The 20,913-nt window shown below is 51.4% G+C and overlaps 1 protein-coding gene across 1 annotated transcript; it reads right to left on the bottom strand.

Annotated features, from left to right (window-relative positions):
• Positions 1-4,583: 4,583 nt before the first annotated feature.
• Positions 4,584-19,744, bottom strand: FRS3 (fibroblast growth factor receptor substrate 3). The gene is made up of 7 exons (XM_064733094.1): positions 19,558-19,744; positions 15,641-15,758; positions 15,367-15,455; positions 13,998-14,184; positions 10,579-10,740; positions 9,112-9,263; positions 4,584-8,302 (listed from the first exon to the last, which is right to left on the bottom strand). The coding sequence occupies exons 3-7, from the start codon at positions 15,430-15,432 to the stop codon at positions 7,436-7,438; spliced, it is 1,434 nt and encodes a 477-aa protein (XP_064589164.1). The 5' UTR covers positions 15,433-15,455; positions 15,641-15,758; positions 19,558-19,744; the 3' UTR covers positions 4,584-7,435.
• Positions 19,745-20,913: the final 1,169 nt, after the last annotated feature.

Consider the following 20,913-nt stretch of genomic DNA (forward strand, 5'->3'; position numbering starts at 1 on the left):
CTCCAAGGTGGTCCCAAGTTTTTCCTCTCATTTCATCCAAGATGGTCCTCAGGTTTCTCATCTCATTTCCTCCAAGGTGATCCCCAGTTCCTTCTCTTGTTTCCTCCAGGATGGTCCTCAGGTTCCTTCTCTCATTTCCTCCAGGATGATCCCCAGGTTCTCCCTCATTTCTCCAAGGTTCCTTCTCTTCCTTTTTCAGTGATGTTCTCCAGGTTCCTCCTCTCATTTCCTCCAAGGTGATCCTCAGGTTCCTTCTCTTCCTTTTTCAATGATGTTCTCCAGGTTCCTTCTCTTGTTTTCTCCAAGGTGGTCCCAGATTCCTCCTCTCATTCCCTCCAAGGTGGTTCCCAGGTTCCTTCTCTGCTTTGCTCCGAGGTGTTCCCCAGAGCTGTCCTACCTGCTCCTGCTTTCACTATTTGGACAGAAATCCCCCAACTGGGTTTGGTCACCATCTAAATATTTTCTAGCAAACAAACCAAAGCTTTTTTGAAAAATATGAAATATCTTCCAGCAAAGGGGCTGATACCCAGATATTTTCCACTGCTTGCATCCCAAATCCAAGCAAGACAGCTCTTGGAGAAGACACCTGTGGGAGTTGCTGCAGCAGGAATTATGGATTTGGGGTTTCCAGCAGGATTTGGGGTTTCCAGCAGGATTTGGGGTTTCCATCAGGATTTGGGGTTTCCATCAGGATTTAGGGTTTCCATCAGGATTTGGGGTTTCCATCAGGATTTGGGGTTTCCATCAGGATTTAGGGTTTCCAGCAGGATTTAGGGTTTCCAGCAGGATTTAGGGTTTCCAGCAGGATTTAGGGTTTCCAGCAGGATTTAGGGTTTCCATCAGGATTTGGGGTTTCCATCAGGATTTATGGTTTCCATCAGGATTTGGGGTTTCCATCAGGATTTAGGGATTCCAGCAGGATTTAGGGTTTCCAGCAGGATTTGGGGTTTCCATCAGGATTTAGGGTTTCCATCAGGATTTTTGGTTTCCATCAGGATTTAGGGTTTCCAGCAGGATTTATGGTTTCCAGCAGGATTTTGGGTTTCCATCAGGATTTGGGGTTTCCATCAGGATTTGGGGTTTCCATCAGGATTTAGGGATTCCAGCAGCAGAGATGCGGTGATCCCACACAGAGCAGGGATCTCACACCCACATTTCCCTCGGGGCCAGGCTCTGGGCATTCCCTCTGCTTTGCTTTCAGTTTCTCTTCAGCGTTGGCTTGGTGGCCCAGCTCCAGCTCAGCGAGTTCCACCTCTCCACCAGGAGATTTCCTGGGATTCTGCAGCACCCAAACCCATGGGAGATGGAGCAGGGGAGGTTCTGGGGATTCCTCACGGCCCCTTCCAGGACCTGGAGGGGCTGCAAGGAGCTGGAAGGGGGCTGCTCACCAGGAACTGGAGAGAGAGACAAAGGGGAAGAGGTTCAGGCTGAAAGAGAGGAAATTCAGGTTGGATATTGGAAAGAATTTTTCCCTGTGAGGGTGGAAGGGGCTGGTGGCTGCCCCTGGATCCCTGGAATTGTCCCAGGCCAGGCTGGATGGGGTTTGGAGCAATCTGGGACAGTGGGAGGTGTCCCTGCCATGCCAAGGGTGGATTCAGATAATTTTTAATTTTCTTCCAACCCAAACCAGTCTGGCATTCTCTGCCCCCAGAGCAGCTGTGTTTATGAACCCACACAAGCACTTGGGATCCTTCACGAGCTGCTTTTGGTGCTTTGTTTCCAAAACAGAGGTCACAGCACACGGGAACAGCTTCCCTCACATCAAAATAAAGATTCCTCTTTTTCCTGTGAGCAAAAGATGGGTAAATAAAGTGTAAATACATGGTTGGGCTCCAGGTCTGGTATTTAAATTCCCAAACCAGGTGAGGATCAGCCACTTCTTGATGATCAAAACCTAAAGGGGGCTCTAAGGGAGCTGGAGAGGGATTTTGGAGGGGAAGCAGCACCAGGAATTGTCCTGGAAAGGTCTCCCAGCAGGGACAACCACCCCACTGCATTCATTCTGAGCAGTTCCACACCTCAGGAGCCTCCTCAGTGTCCGGTTTATCTCGGCTGTTTGAGGGGCCTGGAAAGGCCCGGGGTGGCCTTGGGGCAGCCCGCGTATCGAAGGACGAGAAGAGGCTTCAGTTCTTCTTTCGGTTTTTATGTTTATTAATTGTTTATCTAAAAGATGTTCTTTCAGCCGAACAGAGCTCTGCTCAGCAGTCAGCCATGAGCACACTCCCTGCCCTCCGGGGCAGCCACCTATCTTTATACCCATTGTTACGTGTACAATATTTATCATTTTTCCCCAATACCATTTATTCTTATTACTCGGTGCACTCTCAGTAATAACCAATCCAAAGGTGCCACCATCACCACAGAAGATGGAGGAGTAGAAGAAGAAGAAGAAGGACAGGACACGCCCCAATTCCTCCATCTTACTCCTCCAAACCCCCTTGTACATAAATCCTAAACCCTGTGTCTCACCCTCTAATTAGCTAATCCCTTCACCATTCACCCTGGTGAAGTCCTCCTATCCTCATCCTGTGTAGGGTCAAAGTGCAGCCACCAGACACTTCTGGCAACATTCCAGGAGTCCCGAGCCCCCCAAGGGTGGTCTCGGTGGCTCAGCACCTCAGGACTGAGATCCTGAGATCCGACACCTCAGGACACAGAGCTGCTCCTCAGAGAGGCTCAGCCTGGATTTCCCTGGGAATGGCCCAAAGGAGCAATTGCACAGAGCACCTTTGCTTCTCTGCCACACAGAAATGTTCAGCGGCCCCAGCACAGGTGACAATGACAGCAGGAGCTGGAGGTGACACTGAAGCGCCTGGAAAAATCCCATTCACTCAGGGAAGGGAAAACAAATGAGATCCCATCTTTACAAGGAGCTTTTTCCATCTCCTGGCCTGTAATTGCCAACTTCAAAGCTGCCGGGGCTCTCAGTAATGAATCCACCTCCAGCACAGGAACCCAAACCTGTTCTGCTGCCTCTGAGCGGCACTTCCAGACCAGCCAAGCCTGGGGAAAAGACACAATTCCCAGGAAGACTCAATGCAGCCTTCCCAGGGGCTGCAATTAGGAAATGGGGTTCATTAACAATCATTCATTAATGATCCTCCACTCGAGCAGCGTCGCACGGAGAGACAATGAGAAAACAGGGAGCTGGAAACCCCAGCAGAAAGTGTCAGACCCAAAGGAAAATCCATAAAAATCCACATTTACAGACTTCACCAGGGGAAACCCCAGCAGAAAGTGTCAGACCCAAAGGAAAATCCATAAAAATCCACATTTACAGACTTCACCAGGGGAAACCCCAGCAGAAAGTGTCAGACCCAAAGGAAAATCCATAAAAATCCACTTTTACAGGGTTCCATAAGGACACAACAGACTGGGGGAACAGTCTGTTGTGTCCTTATGGAACCAGATAAATAAACCAGAATAAAACAACCACAGGGAAAACCAGAGCCCAAATCACAGAACTGAAGGGATGAGGGAGCACGGACTGGAATTCCGACCCTCCTCTGGCATCGTTTCCCCCACGGCCACTAGAGGAAGCTGCGACACTGCTCAGGGAGAGTCCCAAAAGTGTGGGGACAGCCCCGAACACCCCGGGAGAATCCTGTGAAAAATGCGTATTTTATCATTGGCTTCTCGCAAATATTCAAATTAATATTATATATGTTGTGTTAGAAAGTGATGCTGTTTTGATTCTCTTAAGTAGTGTGTTAAATATAGGTTTAGATGTGAAAAATGCATATTTTATAATTGGCTTTTGGCAAATATTCAAATTAATATTATATGTGTTGTGTTAGAAAGTGACGCTGTATTAATTCTCTTAACTAGTGTGTTAAATATTAGTTTTAGGTTATATAAAAAAAAAATTAAAATAGAAACTATGCTATGTAGGATGCTTTTTTAAAAGAAAGGACTTGCAGTGAGATTATCAGCCACAGGACACCTGAATCTTTCAGAGAAAAGGAATTTATTGCCCCATTATCAGAAGAAATTAATTTCTTTCCACCTCAAAGGATTAGGAGGAAGAAGCTGGCACTGACCAGACAGAATCCTGTGTTTGAATGCAATTTATGCATCATGGATGAGGTGTATGAATATGCAACAGGCTGTTGTTTTTAAGGGTTAATCCTTTGTTAATGTGGGTCCTTTTACGGGTTTATTTTGCCCACAAAAAGGTATACCCAGCCTGTCCATAACTTTTTGTTTTTATTGTCTCATATTGTCCCAATTCAAATTGTCCAAATTATTATTAGTCCAACTGTATTACTATTTTTATAACCATTTTATTACTATTAAACTTTTAAAATTTTAAAAACAAGCGATTTCCCAACACAAAGCTCTGGTGGAGCCACCAAAATGGGATTTTGCCAGATTTTTAAAGGAACCCCAGTGCTGGAGTTGTGGATGCTGAAAATTTTGGATTTTCTGTGTTTGACCTGAACACAAACCATCATCTCACGTGCCTTCAATCCCGACCTTGACAGAGTAGAAAAAGGGTGGAAAAGGTAGAAAAAAGAAGCGTTCCTACAGAGGCTCCGGAGGGAGTTGTGCTGTCCCACAGGGCGACACAGACAGCTTAGAAATTCTTTATTTAAATACTTTATTTAAAGCTTAACGCAGTTAACTTTCATATATATATATGTATATATATATATTTATATAGATAGATAGATATAAACAATTTCTTCTCTCACTTCCCTAAATGAAAGCTGGATTTAGGAGGATACATTACTTGGGGTTGGGGGCTGTTTTTTGTTTTGTTTTGTTTTTTTTTTCCTTCAAATAAAATCATTTGTTATACATATAAAAATATATTACTTGGGTCTCCTTTCAGTTACAGGTGGCACAAAGGACAGATGAAAGAATGGAAGACGAGCACAAGGACCTCCAAAATGAAAAGAAAAACCAGTGGATTGAAGCAGGTGGCACACTTGGAACTGACAGTGCAACAGCAAGCCAAGGACTGCACGTTCTGCGACACAAACATGGCACTGGGGACACCTGGCCTTGTCCCCAACAGGGTCACGGCTCAACAGGACAGGACAGCACCAAAAAAACAAAATTAAAAAAGGCAGAACTTGTGAATTTGCAAGGCCTGGAGCTGGAGCTGGGGGATGGGGCTCCTTCCTCTCCCATGGGGGGTCAACAGAGGGACAAGGACAAGGGGGACACGAGGGCTGGCACTGCAGCCAGCCCCTGTCCCAGCAGGAACACGGGCACAGCTGGCACGGAGGGCGGATCCAGGGCACCCCAGAGCTTCCTAAAGGATCCCAGAGCATCCCAGAGAATCTCAAAGGGTCCCAGAGCATCCCAGAGCATCCCAGAGAATCTCAAAGGGTCCCAGAGCATCCCAGAGGATCCCAGAGCCTCCTAAAGGATCCTGGAGCACCCCAGAGAATCCTAAAGGATCCCAGAGCATCCCAGAGAATCCTAAAGGATCCCAGAGCATCCCAGAGGATCCCAGAGCACCCCAGAGAATCCCAGAGAATGTTAAAGGATTCCAGAGCATCCTAAAGGGTCCCAGAGCATCCCAGAGGATCCCAGAGCATCCTAAAGGGTCCCAGAGCATCCCAGAGAATCCTAAAGGATCCCAGAGCATCCTAAAGGATCCCAGAGCATCCCAGAGAATCCCAGAGCACCCCAGAGGATCCCACAGCATTCCAGAGCATCCCAGAGAACCTCAGAGAATCCTAGAGCATCCCAGAGCACTCCAGAGCAACCCAGAGGATCCCAGAACATCCCAGAAAATCCCAGAGCATCCCAGAGCCTCCTAAAGGATCCCGGAGCACCCCAAAGAATCCCACAAGATCCCAGAGCACCCCAGAGGATCCCAGAGCATCCTAAAGGGTCCCAGAGCATCCCAGAGCATCCTAAATGATCCCAGAGCATCCCAGAGGATCCCAGGGCATCCCAGAAGATCCCAGAGCCTCCTAAAGGATTCTGGAGCACCCCAGAGAATCCCAGAGGATCCCAGAGCATCCTAAAGGACCCCAGAGCACCCCAGAGAATCCCAGAGCATCCCAGAGCACCCCAGAGGATCCCAGAGCACCCCAGAGCACCGCTCTCCATCAGAACAGGCACAGAAATCCAGGGAAAGGCCGAGGTGCCACGTGTCCCACAGGGAGGGACGAGGGGACATCCCGGGGCAGCCCAGCGCCACCCCGGCATCGGGACAGAAATCCACAGCAAAAGGCCACGAATGTACCCGGAACCTGAGCCCTCCCAGGCCCACAGCTGAGAGAACAAAGTGCTCATCCCCTCGTGCCACCGAGCTGGGCTGCTCCCAGCCCCAGCCGGGCTCGTGGGTGTCGCTTTGATGCCGCTCCAAGCTCGGCTGCCCGGCGGCTCCGCTCCCACTCCCACGGCTCCCATTCCATTTCCCACCCACCCCCCGACACTCAGCCCCCCAGTTCACACATTCTGCATGCCCAGCTGCTCCTCTCCGCTGTGGTTTTCCCCCAGTTGGTGGCTCAGCAAAGCCACCAAGCTCTTTTGGGACCTGCCCTCCCAAGCAGGAGCGAGCCCCGGCGAGCACAGGCTGCAGACTGGCACCAGTTTGGCAACGAACTGGGATGCAAAGGAGCAGCTCATAAATAAATAAGTAAACAAATAAATAAACCCACAGCACTTCTCAGCAGCTGCCAAATAGAACCCTGGTAAAAAAAAAAAAAAAAACAAAGCAGGGTATGGCACAAGTGAAGTTTTCTAGACCAAACTTTCAGTCTCCCTCATGGTTGTGGCCTTTCCCTCCTCTTCTAAAGCAGGGGAGGGAATTTAAGGATTTAGGCAATCAGGTTTCTGTGATCACAGTGTGTGCCCATGGCTCTGTGTCCTCCTGGTTTCATTGCAGCTGCCCAATTGAAATTGGATCTGAGACAGGGACAGAAGGATAAAAAGCTTCAGGAACGAGCAGCGAGCTGAGGGGGGAAAGGCCACGGCGCGAGCTCCTCATCTCCAGGCACCAGTGGGAGCACAAGGCAAAGCCCAGCTCTGGAGTGGCCTCACCACAGAGCTCTCCTGGAGGTGTGAAATCCATGAGGAACAGGCTCCATTTGCACAGAGCTCCTGGAGCAGCTCAGTTTTGGGAGCACTGCCCCAGGCACTGCCCAGCTGCCCCTGCCCTGCCCCAGCCCAGGCTGTGCCACCGCAATTCCACCCTCAGAGTCACCACACGTCCCACAAGGCTTGAAAAACCACCACACATCCCACAAGGCTTGAAAAACCACCACACATCCCACAAGGCTTGAAAAACGAGCAACACACAGAGAGGGGAGGACAGACAGACAGACAGACAGAGCCTCAAGAGCAGCAGCTGCAGGAGCCACGCTGGGCCCCGGCGATGGCAATGGCGAGAGAGGGAGCCACACTCAGGGGGGACAGGACACAACGAGGGGCAGGGACCAAAGCCACGACACGGGGCTGGCACTTGGGGCCCTCAGAGGGGCAGGTCAGTGCTGTTGTGGCGAGTTTTCCTCGAGGTGCCATCGTCCCTGGGCAGGGCCCGCTGCAGGCTGGACATGGCCGCCGTCTTCTTGAGGTCGATGACGGCGTAGGAGTCGGTGCGGCGGGCACCGGGGCTGCCAGGGGCCGCCACCCTGGGCTCCTGCTGTCCCTTGCAGGCCTCGGGCTCCAGCTCCACCTGGATGTAGTTGAGCTGCCGCGGCGGCTCCGGGCAGGGCCGGGGGAAGTCGAAGCTGAAGACGTTGGGCAGGCGGCTGCGCCGGGGCCTGGGCAGGAAAGCGCGGCGCGGCTCCGAGCCCGCGGGGTTCTGCAGGGGCTCCTCCTCTCCAGCCTCAGAGAAGCCGTTTGGGGACGGCGTGGGCGCCATGCCGGCGTCCTCATCCCTGTGCTGGGCCGGCTGCAGCTCCCACACCGGCGGCAGCGCCGGCAGGTTCTCGTAGTGCAGCAGCGCCGAGCGGCGCTGGGAGCAGCCGCCGTCCTCCCGGGACGCCTTGGAGCGGCCAGCCCGGCACAGGGACGAGCTGCTGGGCACCACCAGCCCGTTGAGGTTCTCATAGACACACTGTGGGGACGGACAGCCCTGCTGGCACTCGTTGTTGTTGTTGTTGGGGGCGCAGAGGTGAGGCCGGCATGGCCGGGGCTGCCGGCACAGCCGGCGGTAACCCGAGGTGGGAGCCAGCACGAATTTCACCTCCCCTGGCTGCAGGAAGACCTGGGGGTTTCGGTCTTCCAGGGAGCAGCTGTGGTTCCTAGGGGGGAAAGGAGGGTGGGCTTCAGGCAGGGGGTGCAAACAGTGGCGGCCCCTCGGCTCCGGCTCGCCGGTGTTGACGTAGGTGTGGGACTGCAAGGAGAGAGAAGCAGAGGGACAGTGAAAGGAGGAGACAGCACAGGCCAGGGCAAAGCAGCTGAGAAACCACCAGGAGAGGGGGATTCCTCAGAGGAGAAAGGATTTTGGAAGTTTTGGGGAGGTTTTGGGAGGTAAAATGTAGAAGTTGGTTTGGGTTTTGTGGGCTGGGATGAGAGCGCAGCGGCACAATCTCACTGTGCGTCCTCATGGATGGACAGCTGCAGGAATTTCCCTGTCACAGACACGTTTTATGAAAAATCCTTTCCTGAGAAGCCTCAGAAACAAAATGTAAACCATAATTATCTACTGCTGTAGAATGCAACAAGTGCATCTTTGATTAGTCCATATGAATTATTTCTAATTAATAGCCAATCACAGTCCAGCTGTCCAGACTCAGTGAGTCACAAGCCTTTGCTATCATTCTTTTTCAATTCTTAGCTAGCCTTCTAATAAAATCCTTTCTTCTATTCTTTTACTATAGTTTTAATATAATATATATCATAAAATAATAAATTAAGCCTTCTAAGTCTGAATTTATGAATTCATTTAGCTTTCATTTATGAATTTATTTAGCTGTTTTTGCGACAGCTGGCAGGTCACTGCCTCCCAAATACCAATGAGTTGAGGACAAAACTCAGATTTTTTTGACAGAACACCAGTTCTAGTGAAGTCTCAAAGAGCAGGAGCCGCCAGGAGCGAAATGAAATGAAGAGAATAAAAAGAGTGACAAGGTGTGAGGATCCCCTGAGCTTTGGGTGAGGGAAACGCAGAAGTGCAGCCAGCAGAGCTGAGGATGGGTTTACCTGCTCGTCAGGCCCCAGCAGGGGATGGGTAGAGTCTTCCCCCACAGAGGAATGTCTCAGGCTGCTCACTGAGGGCTGCTGGGCTGCAGAGCAGGACAGGGATTCTCCAGGGAAGCTGTGAAATCCATTGGGAAGCCCAGTGTAGCCCAGACCTGTGAGGGAATCAAGGCAGAGGAGCATTACATTGGTACAAAATTGAATTATTACACTTTCAGAGGGAGCTGGGCTCTTGTGGACACCCTGGAAGGTAAAACCAGCCTTTCTAGGAGGCTGGAGTACACACAGAAGGGCCAGGCCCTCCTTTAAATCTAAAGAATTTCTCATGGAGACAGGAATTGAGCCATTCCAATGCTCCAGCAGAACACAGGAGGGCTGAGCCACCAAGGAATGGGACTGTGCCACCACCCTGACCTACAGAGTGTCAGGGTTGCTTTGTATTACTGCATTTTTATTTTATTTTTATTTTTCCCCTAATAAAAGAACTGTTATTCCTCCTCCCATATCTTCCCCTGAGAACCCCTTAATTTCAAAATTACAATTATTAGAAGGGAAGGGGTTTAAATTCTCCATTCCAAGGGAGGTTCCTGCCCTCCTTAGCAGACTTTCCCCACCAGCCCCGTGTCCCCGTGCTGTCCCCTTGCCACCGTGGAATGGGACTGTGCCACCACCCTGACCCACATGGGGTCGCTCCTATTCTGATTCTGTCAGGATTGCTTTTTATTCTGCATTTTTACTTTATTTTATTTTTTTTTCGCTAGTAACTGTTATTCCTATCACACATCTTCCCTTGAGAACCCCTTAATTTCAAAATTACAATTATTAGGAGGGAAGGGGTTTAAATTCTCCATTTCAAGGCAGGTTCCTGCCTTCCTTAGCAGACTTTCCAAACCAAGGCACAGCCCAGCCCTGTGTCCCTGTGCTGTCCCCTTGCCACCATGGAATGGGACTGTGCCACCACCCAGCTCCTGCTTTGATTCTGTCAGGGCTGCTTTGTATTACTGCATTTTTATTTTTTTTTTTCGCTAATAATTGTTATTCCTATCACACATCTCCCCTTGAGAACCCCTTAATTTCAAAATTACAATTATTAGAAGGAAGGGGGTTTAAATTCTCCATTTCAAGGCAGATTCCTGCCTTCCTAGCAGACTTTCCACACCAGCCCTGTGTCCCCGTGCTGTCCCCTTGCCACCATGGAATGGGACTGTGCCACCACCCTGACCCACATGGGGTCGCTCCTATTCTGACTCTGTCAGGGTTGCTTTGTATTACTGCATTTTTATTTTCTTTTTATTTTTTTCCCTAACAAAGAACTGTTATTCCTATCACACATCTCCCCTTGAGAACCCCTTAATTTCAAAATTACAATTATTAGGAGGGAAGGGGTTTAAATTCTCCATTTCAAGGGAGGTTCCTGCCTTCCTTAGCAGACTTTCCACACCAGCCCCGTGTCCCCGTGCTGTCCCTTACTGGGGGGGCCCTGGGGGCTGTGGGCCAGCTCCCCCTCCGAGGGGCGGCTGCTCCTGGTGACCACCATGGGCTCCTCCACCACGTTGATGCTGTTGCACTGCATCAGGTCCTGCAGCAGGTTGAAGATCTCCTCTGCTCTGGAGCACTTGAAGGCAAAAATCCCTGCCAGGGACAGAGAGGAGGGTGAGAACAGCAAGGGAATTATTCTGCTTTAAAAATATTTTAAAATATTTAAAAAAAAAATAAATTAAAAATTTAAAAAAGATGTGTTGTTCCCATTTCTAAATGAATTCTGATTTATTCTGCTGTTGTTTAGCACCATCAAGCCACAACCAAGAACCCTGTGGATTATTCAGGAAATAACAGCAGAAATCATGGAAAACAGAATGGTTTGGGTTGGGAGAAACCTTAAAAATCATCCAGTTCCACTCCCAGCCTGCCACAAGCCCAGGCTGGCTTTAATCCCCTCAGTGCAGTGGAATCTCACCCCACACAGGTGTGGGGGGCCAGGGGAGCTGCTCCCCTCTCCCATTGAACCCCCTCCATCCTTTCCCAAAGGAAAATCCAGGCAGTGACTCCTCAAAGCTGGGCTGGGCCCCGTGCACATGAGGGAGGGATGGAAATGTAAAATAAAATAAAATAAAACAAATGAAATAAAAAATAAAATAAAATAAAATAAATAAAATAAATAAAATAAAATAAAATAAAATAAAAAATAAAATATAAATAAAATAAAATAATAAAATAAAATAAAATAAAATATAAATAAAATAAATAAAATAAAATAAAATAAAAATAAATAAAATTAAAAAATAAAATATAATAAAATAAATAAAATAATAAAATAAAATAAAATATAAATAAAATAAAAAATAAAATAAAATAAAAAAAATAAAAATAAAATAATAAAAAATAAATAAAATGAAATAAAATAAAAAATAAAATAAAATAAAATATAAAGTAAAATAAAAAATGAAATAAAATAAAAAATGAAATGAAATGAAATACAATAAAATAAAATAAAATAAAATAAAATAAAATAAAATAAAATAAAATAAAATAAAATAAAATAATTAAAATGTTTTTTAAAAATCTCTGGGATTGAAGGAGCTGCCCAGCCCAGGAGCCAATCCCAGGCTGGCACACACACACACAGCACAGCCATGGCAACAGGAGCAGCCTGGCAACAAGGGCTGCTCCCAAACATCCTCATTTTCCACCAAAAACACCCAGCTCGATCTGCCTTGCATCAGGTGGGCAGCAGCATCAGCAAGGAAGGCTCCAGGTGAAATTAATAAGCAGGATAAAATCCTTCAAAGAAGGGAGAAAATTCAACAAAACACATCACCCCTCTCATTTCTGCCTGATAAAAACCCTGCAGGATGCGAGAGCTCTGCTTCATCCCCTCTGCCTGGGCCTGAACAGAACCAAACCACGCAGAGGGCACAACTTCTATCCCTGGATTAAATTTTCACCACTGCAAAAGGCAAAGCAGAAACCAAAGGACAAATTCCCTGCTGGGAGAGGAAAACCCCACTGAAATAAACACTAAAGAGCAGCAGATGCCAGTGCAGACTCACACAGAGCCTGAGCACTCACGGGCGCCCTTTTGGAGTTTACAAACGCATTAACAGAACGAGGAAACAACTTTTGCTTCTCTCCCAGGGGATGCAGATGCCAAGGAAATGTTTGGGTCTTTTAAAAAGCATCAGGGCCAGACTGGTGAAGGAACCAGGAGGCACCAGTGTAAAACTGTGATTCCTCCATTCCCAGACTATTCCCAGTGCTGCTGTGACTTGGCACCAGCTCCTGGGTGAGTCACTTCCCTCTCCATGCCCTCAGCATCAGGGAAACGTGGTGGGAAACCTTCTCCTCTGTCACAGAGTTCCAAAATCAGAGCTCTGAACAGAACCAGCAAACTGAGGAGAGCAAACTGGGAGGATGGGACTGCACAACCTGGAGCTGGAACTGGACAATGAACCCCAACAGGGAAATGGAGCAAAACTTATAAAAGTGTGAAAATTCACGACTCTGAGTCCATGTTGGAAGGAGCCAAGGCTCTTGGGCTGTATCCTTGAAGATTCACCTTGGGCAGGCAGGATGGGGGACAAGGTGAGGGGACAGGGACAGCCCTTCCCCAGCAGCTCTGTCACTATATTTTAATAAATAGAGGTCACTGTGTTTTAACAAATCCCTACTTTACTCCTTTAACTCTGTCTAGGCAGCCTCTCTAGGCATCGAGGGGAGAGAAATCTCAGCATTGCTGCTCCCAGGGAGCCCCCAGGCCCTGCCCCTGGCCTGAGCACTGACCCTGGCCAGGCACTGCCACTTCCCCTGTCCCTGCCCTGTCCCTGTCCCTGCCCTGTCCCTGTCCCAGCACTGACCCTGTTGGCTGTGGCAGCAGCGGCCGCTCTCGAAAGACAACAGGTTGAAGTCGAAGCCCCCAGCCCCTGTCCCTGCCCTGTCCCTGTCCCTCTGGGCACTGTCCCTGTCCCCAGGGAGCTCCCCTGGCACTGACCCTGGCAGCAGCAGCCACTCTCGAAGGAGAACAGGTTGGAGTTGGAGCCCCCCTGTCCCAGCTCCTGTCCCTGTCCCTGCCCTGTCCCTGTCCCAGGCACTGCCCCAGGCACTGTCCCTGTCCCCAGGGAGCCCCAGGTCCTGCCCCTGTCCCTGTCCCTGTCCCTGTCCCTGCCCCTGCCCTGTCCCTGTCCCTGTCCCTGTCCCTGTCCCTGTCCCTGTCCCCAGGGAGCCCCCAGGCCCTGTCCCCCCTGTCCCTGTCCCTGCCCCTGTCCCTGTCCTGTCCCTGCCCTGTCCCTGTCCCTGTCCCCAGGGAGCTCCCCTGTCCCAGCCCCTGTCCCTGTCCCTGCCCCTGCCCTGTCCCTGTCCTTTGGGCACTGTCCCTGTCCCCAGGGAGCTCCCCAGCACTGACCCTGGCCGGTGTGGCAGCAGCAGCCGCTCTCGAAGGAGAACAGGTTGGAGTTGAAGCCCCCCTGTCCCAGCCCCTGTCCCATCCCTGTCCCTGCTCCTCAGGCCCTGTCCCTGTCCCTGTCCCTGTCCCTGTCCCAGGCACTGCCCCAGGCACTGTCCCTGTCCCCAGGGAGCCCCCAGGCCCTGTCCCTGTCCGTGCCCTGTCCCTGCCCTGTCCCCAGGGAGCCCCCAGCCCCTGCCCCTGTCCCAGCCCCTGTCCCTGTTCCAGCCCCTGCCCCTGCCCTGTCCCAGGCACTGCCCCAGGCACTGTCCCTGTCCCTGTCCCAGCCCCTGTCCCTGTCCTGTCCCTGTCCCAGGGAGCTCCCCAGCACTGACCCTGGCCGGTGTGGCAGCGGCGGCCACTCTTGAAGGAGAACAGGTTGGAGTTGAAGCCCCCCTGTCCCTGTCCCTCCTGTCCCTGTCCCTGTCCCAGGGAGCTCCCCAGCACTGACCCTGGCCGGTGTGGCAGCGGCGGCCGCTCTCGAAGGAGAACAGGTTGGAGTCGAAGCCGTAGCGCCGCAGGCTCAGGTACGGCCACCGCACGGCGTCGCGCTTGTGCGAGTGCAGGATCAGCTCCCGCCGCGTCAGCTCCATCACCCCCGAGCCCAGCTCGTGCCCCTCGTCGTCCACGTTGGTCACCTGCAGGGACACCAGTGTCCATTAACAAATTAACCTTGGTTAATTAACAAACCACCCTTTTGTCATCTCCATAACTCACTCCGCGTGTTCACAGTAACAGCTTAACATCAGAATTGTTTTTCATTCTTTTTCCTCATCTTCTCACAGCCTTTCCCAAGAACAATGATTGGGAAAGTTGTGGGGAACTCCCTGGGCACTTCCAAGGCATGACCACCCTTTCCATGAGGAAATTCCTGCTGCTTTCCAGCCCAAACCTCCCCTTTTTGGGACACACACAACACTTTGGATCTGGTTACCATAAGAGATTTGATCATCAGGATGCCTTTACAAGAACAACCAGCTTTGAAGATTGCAAGATTAAACCAAGCTGACTTGCTGGATAAGAAAATCACATCAAGATCTCTGCAAGCGAGAGATGTTGTAAAATACTAAATTTGTTTATGTGATGATTAACCCAATCATTGTAATAAAACATTTCTAACCTTCCCAAAATAGTATATGAGCATAGGTAGTCCACGATAAATTTGCATTTTTAGTCCACAATAAATTTGGATTCTTGTGACCATCTCTCAGTCTCTCAACATCACTGATATTCCCTCTCCTCCTGTCCCTGTTCCCTGGGATGAGATCCCAAATTGCCCCTAAACCTCCTTTTCTCCAGGCTCAGCCCCTTCCCAGCTCCCTCAGGATTTTCCAGACCCTTCTCCAGGCGCTCCAGCCCCTCCACATCCCCCTTGCTCTGAGCACCCAGAGCTGGACAGGGCCCCCAGGTGTTCCTGGGCAGCCCCAGGCACTGCAATTCCAAGGATTTCCCCCATTTCCTGCAATTCCACGGATTTCCCCCATTTCCTGCTGCCTTTTCCCCAGCTGCCAGCAGGGATCCGTGGCTGGCAGGAGCTGGCAGCCCTTGGCAGCTCAGCTGCCCTGTCTGGAGCACAGCCCTGAGCAATAAAAGGTTTTTCTCTCCACTCCCCCCATTTCCTTGCATTTCCCAAGCAGAGGCAGTTTAGCAGCAAACACAATCACATTTTCAGCGGGAGTTTCTTAAGGAAAAGGGGGAAAAATAAAACAAAAAAACCCCAAAGCAAGAAGTGATGAATTTGCAAATGTTGGTGCGCAGGAGTTTGCTCCCCCCCAAGATGTCCCAGACCCTCTGATGGGGTGGGAAGGACACAAATTTACCTTGAATTTGGTGGGATGGTTGTCTGGGATGCTGTCTGGGCACAGACAGCTGCAGCAGCTCCCCATGACGCCAGGCAGAGAGGAAATCCCTGGGGACAGGGCACAAAAGGCGGCACAATCAGATAATCCCAAATCCCAAATCCCAAATCCCAAATCCCAAATCCCAATCCCACCTCTCCAGCTGTGCCCTCCCCGTCCCAGCGGGGCTGGAGCTCCAACTCTTTGCTCTGCTCCTTGATTAACGTCACAAATGTTAATTAAAACCAATTCTCACCATCAGGCAGTTGTTGGATTTGTTGTGGAGGAGTGAGAAGGAGTTCCCACTGCAGTCCCTCTATCTCCCTCGGGATTTCATGGCAAGCAGGTTTCACCTAAAACATCCCATCTTCCACCTGGCAAGGAGAACACAATTAAACAATGATAAAAGCAGAGAAAATTAAAAAGCAGGGGGTGGGAGAGTGACTGAACTTCCCTTCAGACAACCCAGGGAAAGCAGGTGCATTTTGTGTTGAATTAATTACATTTATATCAACACAGAAAACTCTGCACAGCCAATGAAAAATACGCAGCTAAAAATAATTTTTAAAAAATTTAAATAAGAGATATTTTATTTCTTGGCTTTGGGATCTTAGAGAGGAGTGGGGTTTAGCAGGGTGAAGGAAATAAAAGTGAGCAGCCAGGGGTGGTGAGGCAGCTGCTGCTGAGGAATGTGAAGGTGCCTTCAGAGCAGGGAAGGTCCTTCAGGGTCAGAGAACAGCAGCTGCTCTGCTCTGGAGGAGGAGAAGGAAAAAAAAAAACACACAGAAAGCACAAAAACTCTGATATCTGACCCAGAAAACACAAAAATTCTGATATCTGACCCGGTCAGTGCAAGGATCAGGCAGGGAGGAACACTCCTGTGTTTGGCACTCACAGTGAGAAATACTCCTAGGTTTTTCTGTTGATTTTTTTTTTAATTGTAGTGAGAAATGGGAAATTCTGCGATCCCTGATGGGAACTTGGGCAGGTGACAGGGGATGATGCCAGGTGTGCCCTGAGAGCAGCTCAGTGTCCCCACCTGATCCACCAGGATCCCCAGCCTGGCACCAGGGCAGGAAACGGCAATTTGGGACCTCCTTCCATTGGAAATCTCTTTCCATTGGGAATCTCTTTCCATTGGGAATATCTTTCTATTGGAAACCTTTTTCCATTAGGAACCTCTTTCCATTTGGGAACCTCCTTCCACTGAGAGCGTCTTTCTACTGGAAACCTCTTTCGTTGGAAACTTATTTTCATTGGAAACCTCTTCCCATTGGAAATCTCCTTCCAATTGGGAACCTCTTTCCATTTGGAACCTCCTTCTATTGGAAACCTCCTTCCATTGTAAATGTCTTTCCACTGGGAACCTCTTTCTACTGGAAACCTCTTTCATTGGAAACTTTATTCCATTGGGACCGTCTTTCCATTTGAAACCCTCTTTCCATTGGGAACCTCTTTCCATTGGAGCCTCTTCCCATTGGGACCTCTTTCCATTGGGAACCTCTTTCCATTGGGAACCTCTTTCCATTGGAAATCTCTTTCCATTGGAACCTCTTTCCATTGGAAATCTCTTTCCATTGGAACCTCTTTCCATTGGACACCTTTTTCCATTGGGACCCTCTTTCCATTGGGAACCTCTTTCCATTGGGAACCTCTTTCCATTGGGAACCTCTTTCCATTGGAACCTCTTTCCATTGGGAACCTCTTTCCATTGGAACCTCTTTCCATTGGAACCTCTTCCCATTGGAAATCTCTTTCCATCGGCAATCTCTTTCCATTGGAAATCTCTTTCCATTGGGAACCTCTTTCCATCGGAAATCTCTTTCCATTGGAAATCTCTTTCCATTGGAACCTCTTTCCATTTGAAACCCTCTTTCCATTGGAAATCTCTTTCCATTGGAACCTCTTTCCATTGGAAACCTCTTTCCATTGGAACCTCTTTCCATTGGAACCTCTTTCCATTGGAAATCTCTTTCCATTGGAACCTCTTTCCATTTGAAACCCTCTTTCCATTGGAACCTCTTTCCATTGGAACCTCTTTCGGAACCTCTTTGCATTGGAGCCTCTTTCCATTGGAGCCTCTTTCCATTGGAAATCTCTTTCCATTTGAAACCCTCTTCCCATTAAAACCTCTTCCCATTGGAGCCTCTTTCCATTGGAACCTCTTTCCATTGGAAATCTCTTTCCATTGGGAATCTCTTTCCATTGGGAATATCTTTCCATTGGAAATCTCTTTCCATTGGAAATCTCTTTCCATTGGGAATCTCTTTCCATTGGGAACCTCTTTCCATTGGAAATCTCTTTCCATTGGAACCTCTTTCCATTGGAAACCTCTTTCCATTGGAACCTCTTTCCATTGGAAATCTCTTTCCATTGGAACCTCTTTCCATTGGAAATCTCTTTCCATTGGGAACTTCTTTCCATTGGAAATCTCTTTCCATTGGGAACCTCTTTCCATTGGAAATCTCTTTCCATTGGAACCTCTTTCCATTGGAAATCTCTTTCCATTGGGAACCTCTTTCCATTGGAAATCTCTTTCCATTTCAAGTCTCTCCCTCTGCCAGGCTCTGCCTCCCCCTCCTCCCAATGAACCCACAGCTCACAGAGTGGCAGAGCTGCCCAAGGGTCCCATTCCATTTCTACACACCAAAACCAGCTCCATAAATCACCTCCCACTGCACCTCTCGGCCCTTGCAGAATTCCCCACCGTGCCCCACACCCTGCCAAGTGCCCAGGAGAGAAGGAAAAGTTTCTTTCTGTGCGAGCTGAGAACAAACAAAGGCGGCGCCAGGTGCCCTCCTGCACACACCTGCCCGCCCTAGAGCAGCACCAGCCCTTCCCCTGTGCCACCCCACACCCTGCCCCAGCCAGCTGAGGGATTTATTTATTTATTCCCTCACAGGAATTTAGCACAGATCCTGCTCCAGCTCATCTGTGCACTGGGGGCTGGCTCCTCTCTGCCTGGGCTCTCCCACTGCCACCCCAGCAACTCCCTCAGGAATAACAGCAAGGAGAAAACATTCTGCCTTTTCTCCTCTTTCCTCACTCCTCTCCCTCCACCCCATCTGTGAGGGGTCAGCCTGAAGTGCTGTGGCTTACCAAGGGCAGTTTTTACACTGAAAACAGAACAAATGAACCAAAAACCCACCAGGAGCTCCCTGAGCACTCCCTGGGTGCTTCCCCCTGCTCCTCGCAGGTGAATATTTCAGCAGCATCCCTTCCACAGAGATTCCCAACTCCCCAGGCTCCTGCTCTGCACTTCCAGCTCTCCTCCCCAGCCCTGTTTGCCAGTTCAGAGCCCAGCCAGGCCCTAAAACCACCCCAAGAGCCCAGCACGGCCCCACAGCAGGACAGGGTCCTTTCTAAGGCCACCAGCCCCATCCAGACACCCACATCCCAACCCAAACCCTCCCCAAGAGCCCTGCCTGGAGCAGCCTCTCCCAAATTCCCAGGTTGTTCCCATCCTCCCAAAACCCCCTCGTGCCTTCACCCTCCTCAGAGCCAGAGCTGGAGAAGGTTCCCCGAATCCCAAAGGCTCAGGGGGGCTCCCTGACACCCCCTGCAAAGGGACAGACGGACACCAGGTGTGGAAAAGCAGCTGGACCCACACCAGCCCCTCCAGGACACGCAGGGACAGAGCCGGGAAAAGGAGGGAGCAGGGGGGCAGCTCTGGGGGCAGGAGGGGCAAAAAGGGGATGGGGGAAAGAGGAGAGGGATGGGGGGATTGAGGAGGGGCTGCAGGGAGGGAGAAGGGGACGGGGAGACAGGGAAGGGATGGAGGGATGGGGAAGGAGATGGAGGGAGGAGGAAGGGGACGGAGAGAAGGGGATGGAGGGAGGAGGAAGGGGATGCAGGGATAGGGAAAAGGATGGAGGGAGGAGGAAAGGGATGGAGGGAAGAGGAAGGGGATGGAGGGATGAGGAAGGGTATGAAGGGAGAAGGAAGGGGATGGAGGGATGAGGAAGGGGATGAAGGGATGGGGAAAATGATGGAGGGAGAAGGACGGGCCTGCAGAGCCCGTGGGAACGAGGGCCCTGAGGAAGAAGGGGCGAGTCCCGGGGGGCTCCCGGGGATTTGGCTGCGAGGAGCGGCGGGGGCAGCCCGGGGAGGGCACGAGGGGAGGGGGACGGGGGCGATGCCGCGGCCCCGCTCGCTCCGGGCGCTGCTCGGTACCTGAGGCGCTCCCGGCTCCGCCGTCCGGGACCTGCGGCCCGGAGCCCCCGGCCCGGCCCTTCCCGGGGCCCGGAGCGCGTCGGGGCCCCCGGCCCGGCCCTGGCCCTGCCCGGCCCGGCGGGTCCGGGGGTCCCCGGTGGGGCCCGGAGCGATCGGGGCCGGGCCGGGCCCGCCGGAGCAGCGACACCGCGACAGCGCCGCGCGGCCGCCAGGGGGCGCCAGGGGGAGCGGCCGCGCCGAGGGGGCGGTGTCTGGTGGGCGTGGCCTGGGTGGGCGTGGTCTTGTGGGCGTGGTCATGGTGGAGATGATGGACGGGCGGGTTTGGAGGGTCCTGGAAGGATTTTGGGGGCTCTGGGGAAGGTGAGGATCTGAGGAGGGTCAGTGGAAAGGTTTTGGGGGTCTGGGGAGGGTTTGAGGGGGTCACTGAGAGGGTTTGAAGGCCAGTGGAGGGTTTGGGGGTCTGGGGAAGGGGATCTGGGGATCAGTGAGAGGGTTTGGGGGTCTGGGGAAGGTTTGGGGGGGTCTGGGGAAGAGGATTTGGGGGTCAGTGGAGGTTTAGGGGGTCAGTTGAGGGTTTGGGGATGTCACAAAGGGTTTGGGGGATCAGTAAGAGAGTTTGGGGGTCTGGGAAAGGGGATTTTGAGGTCAGTGAGAGGGTTTGGGGGGTCTGGGGAAGGAGAGGGGCATCACAGGAGGATTTGGGGGTCTGGGTTTGGGGGTTGCTGGAGGGGGATCACTGGAGGGGGATTTGGGGGGCTCTGGGATGGAAGGATGCCCTCGGGGGTCCCTGGAGGGGGATTTGGGGGGTCTGGAGCAGACAGAGACTCTAGAGGGGCATCGGGGGAGCTGCCAGCTCCTCATGGCAGCGCCACCAAGCGTGTCCCGCCCTCTTTGGGGACACTGCGGCCACACGGAGCCACCGAGCCGTGTCCTGCCCTTCGAGGGGACACAGGAGAGCCCCGGTGACCCCTCTGTCCCCCTCGCCGTGCCCAGGGAGGACTTTGCCCGGGAATTTTTCCTCCCTGGGGACGGATGGAGGAGCGTGGGGGCAGCAGGGGACGAGGGGGGGCTCTGCCACCACCCACGGGGACAAAGTCCAACAGCAACGGGGCCGAGATAAAGGTGCAGGGAGCAGAATAACAGCGTGGGGACATTGGGGACCTCACAGGGACCCTGCAGAGGGGAGGAGAGCAGCATGGAGGTGCTTCATCCTCCTCCTCCTCCTCCTCCTGCTCAGGGGATTGTGCACAGGATCCTCAAATGGTTTGGGTTGGAAGGAACTTTAAAAATCCCTTTGTAAACGGGACAATTTCCACTGTCCCAGGTTGCTCCTTATCCAGGCTACCTAAAAAGAGA

The sequence above is a fragment of the Zonotrichia leucophrys genome, chromosome 26 (assembly GCF_028769735.1).
Source record: "Zonotrichia leucophrys gambelii isolate GWCS_2022_RI chromosome 26, RI_Zleu_2.0, whole genome shotgun sequence".
Taxonomy (NCBI): Eukaryota; Metazoa; Chordata; class Aves; order Passeriformes; family Passerellidae; genus Zonotrichia; species Zonotrichia leucophrys.

Excerpts from the sequence above, each read along its gene's own strand:
- FRS3 (XM_064733094.1), bottom strand. The coding sequence starts at position 15,432 with ATGGGGAGCTGCTGCAGCTGTCTGTGCCCAGACAGCATCCCAGACAAC. Across the intron at positions 10,741-13,997 it reads CCGCTGCCACACCGGCCAGG|GGATTTTTGCCTTCAAGTGC; the intron begins GTCAGTGCTGGG and ends TGTCCCTGGCAG. Across the intron at positions 8,303-9,111 it reads TGCTGGGGCCTGACGAGCAG|TCCCACACCTACGTCAACAC; the intron begins GTAAACCCATCC and ends CTCTCCTTGCAG.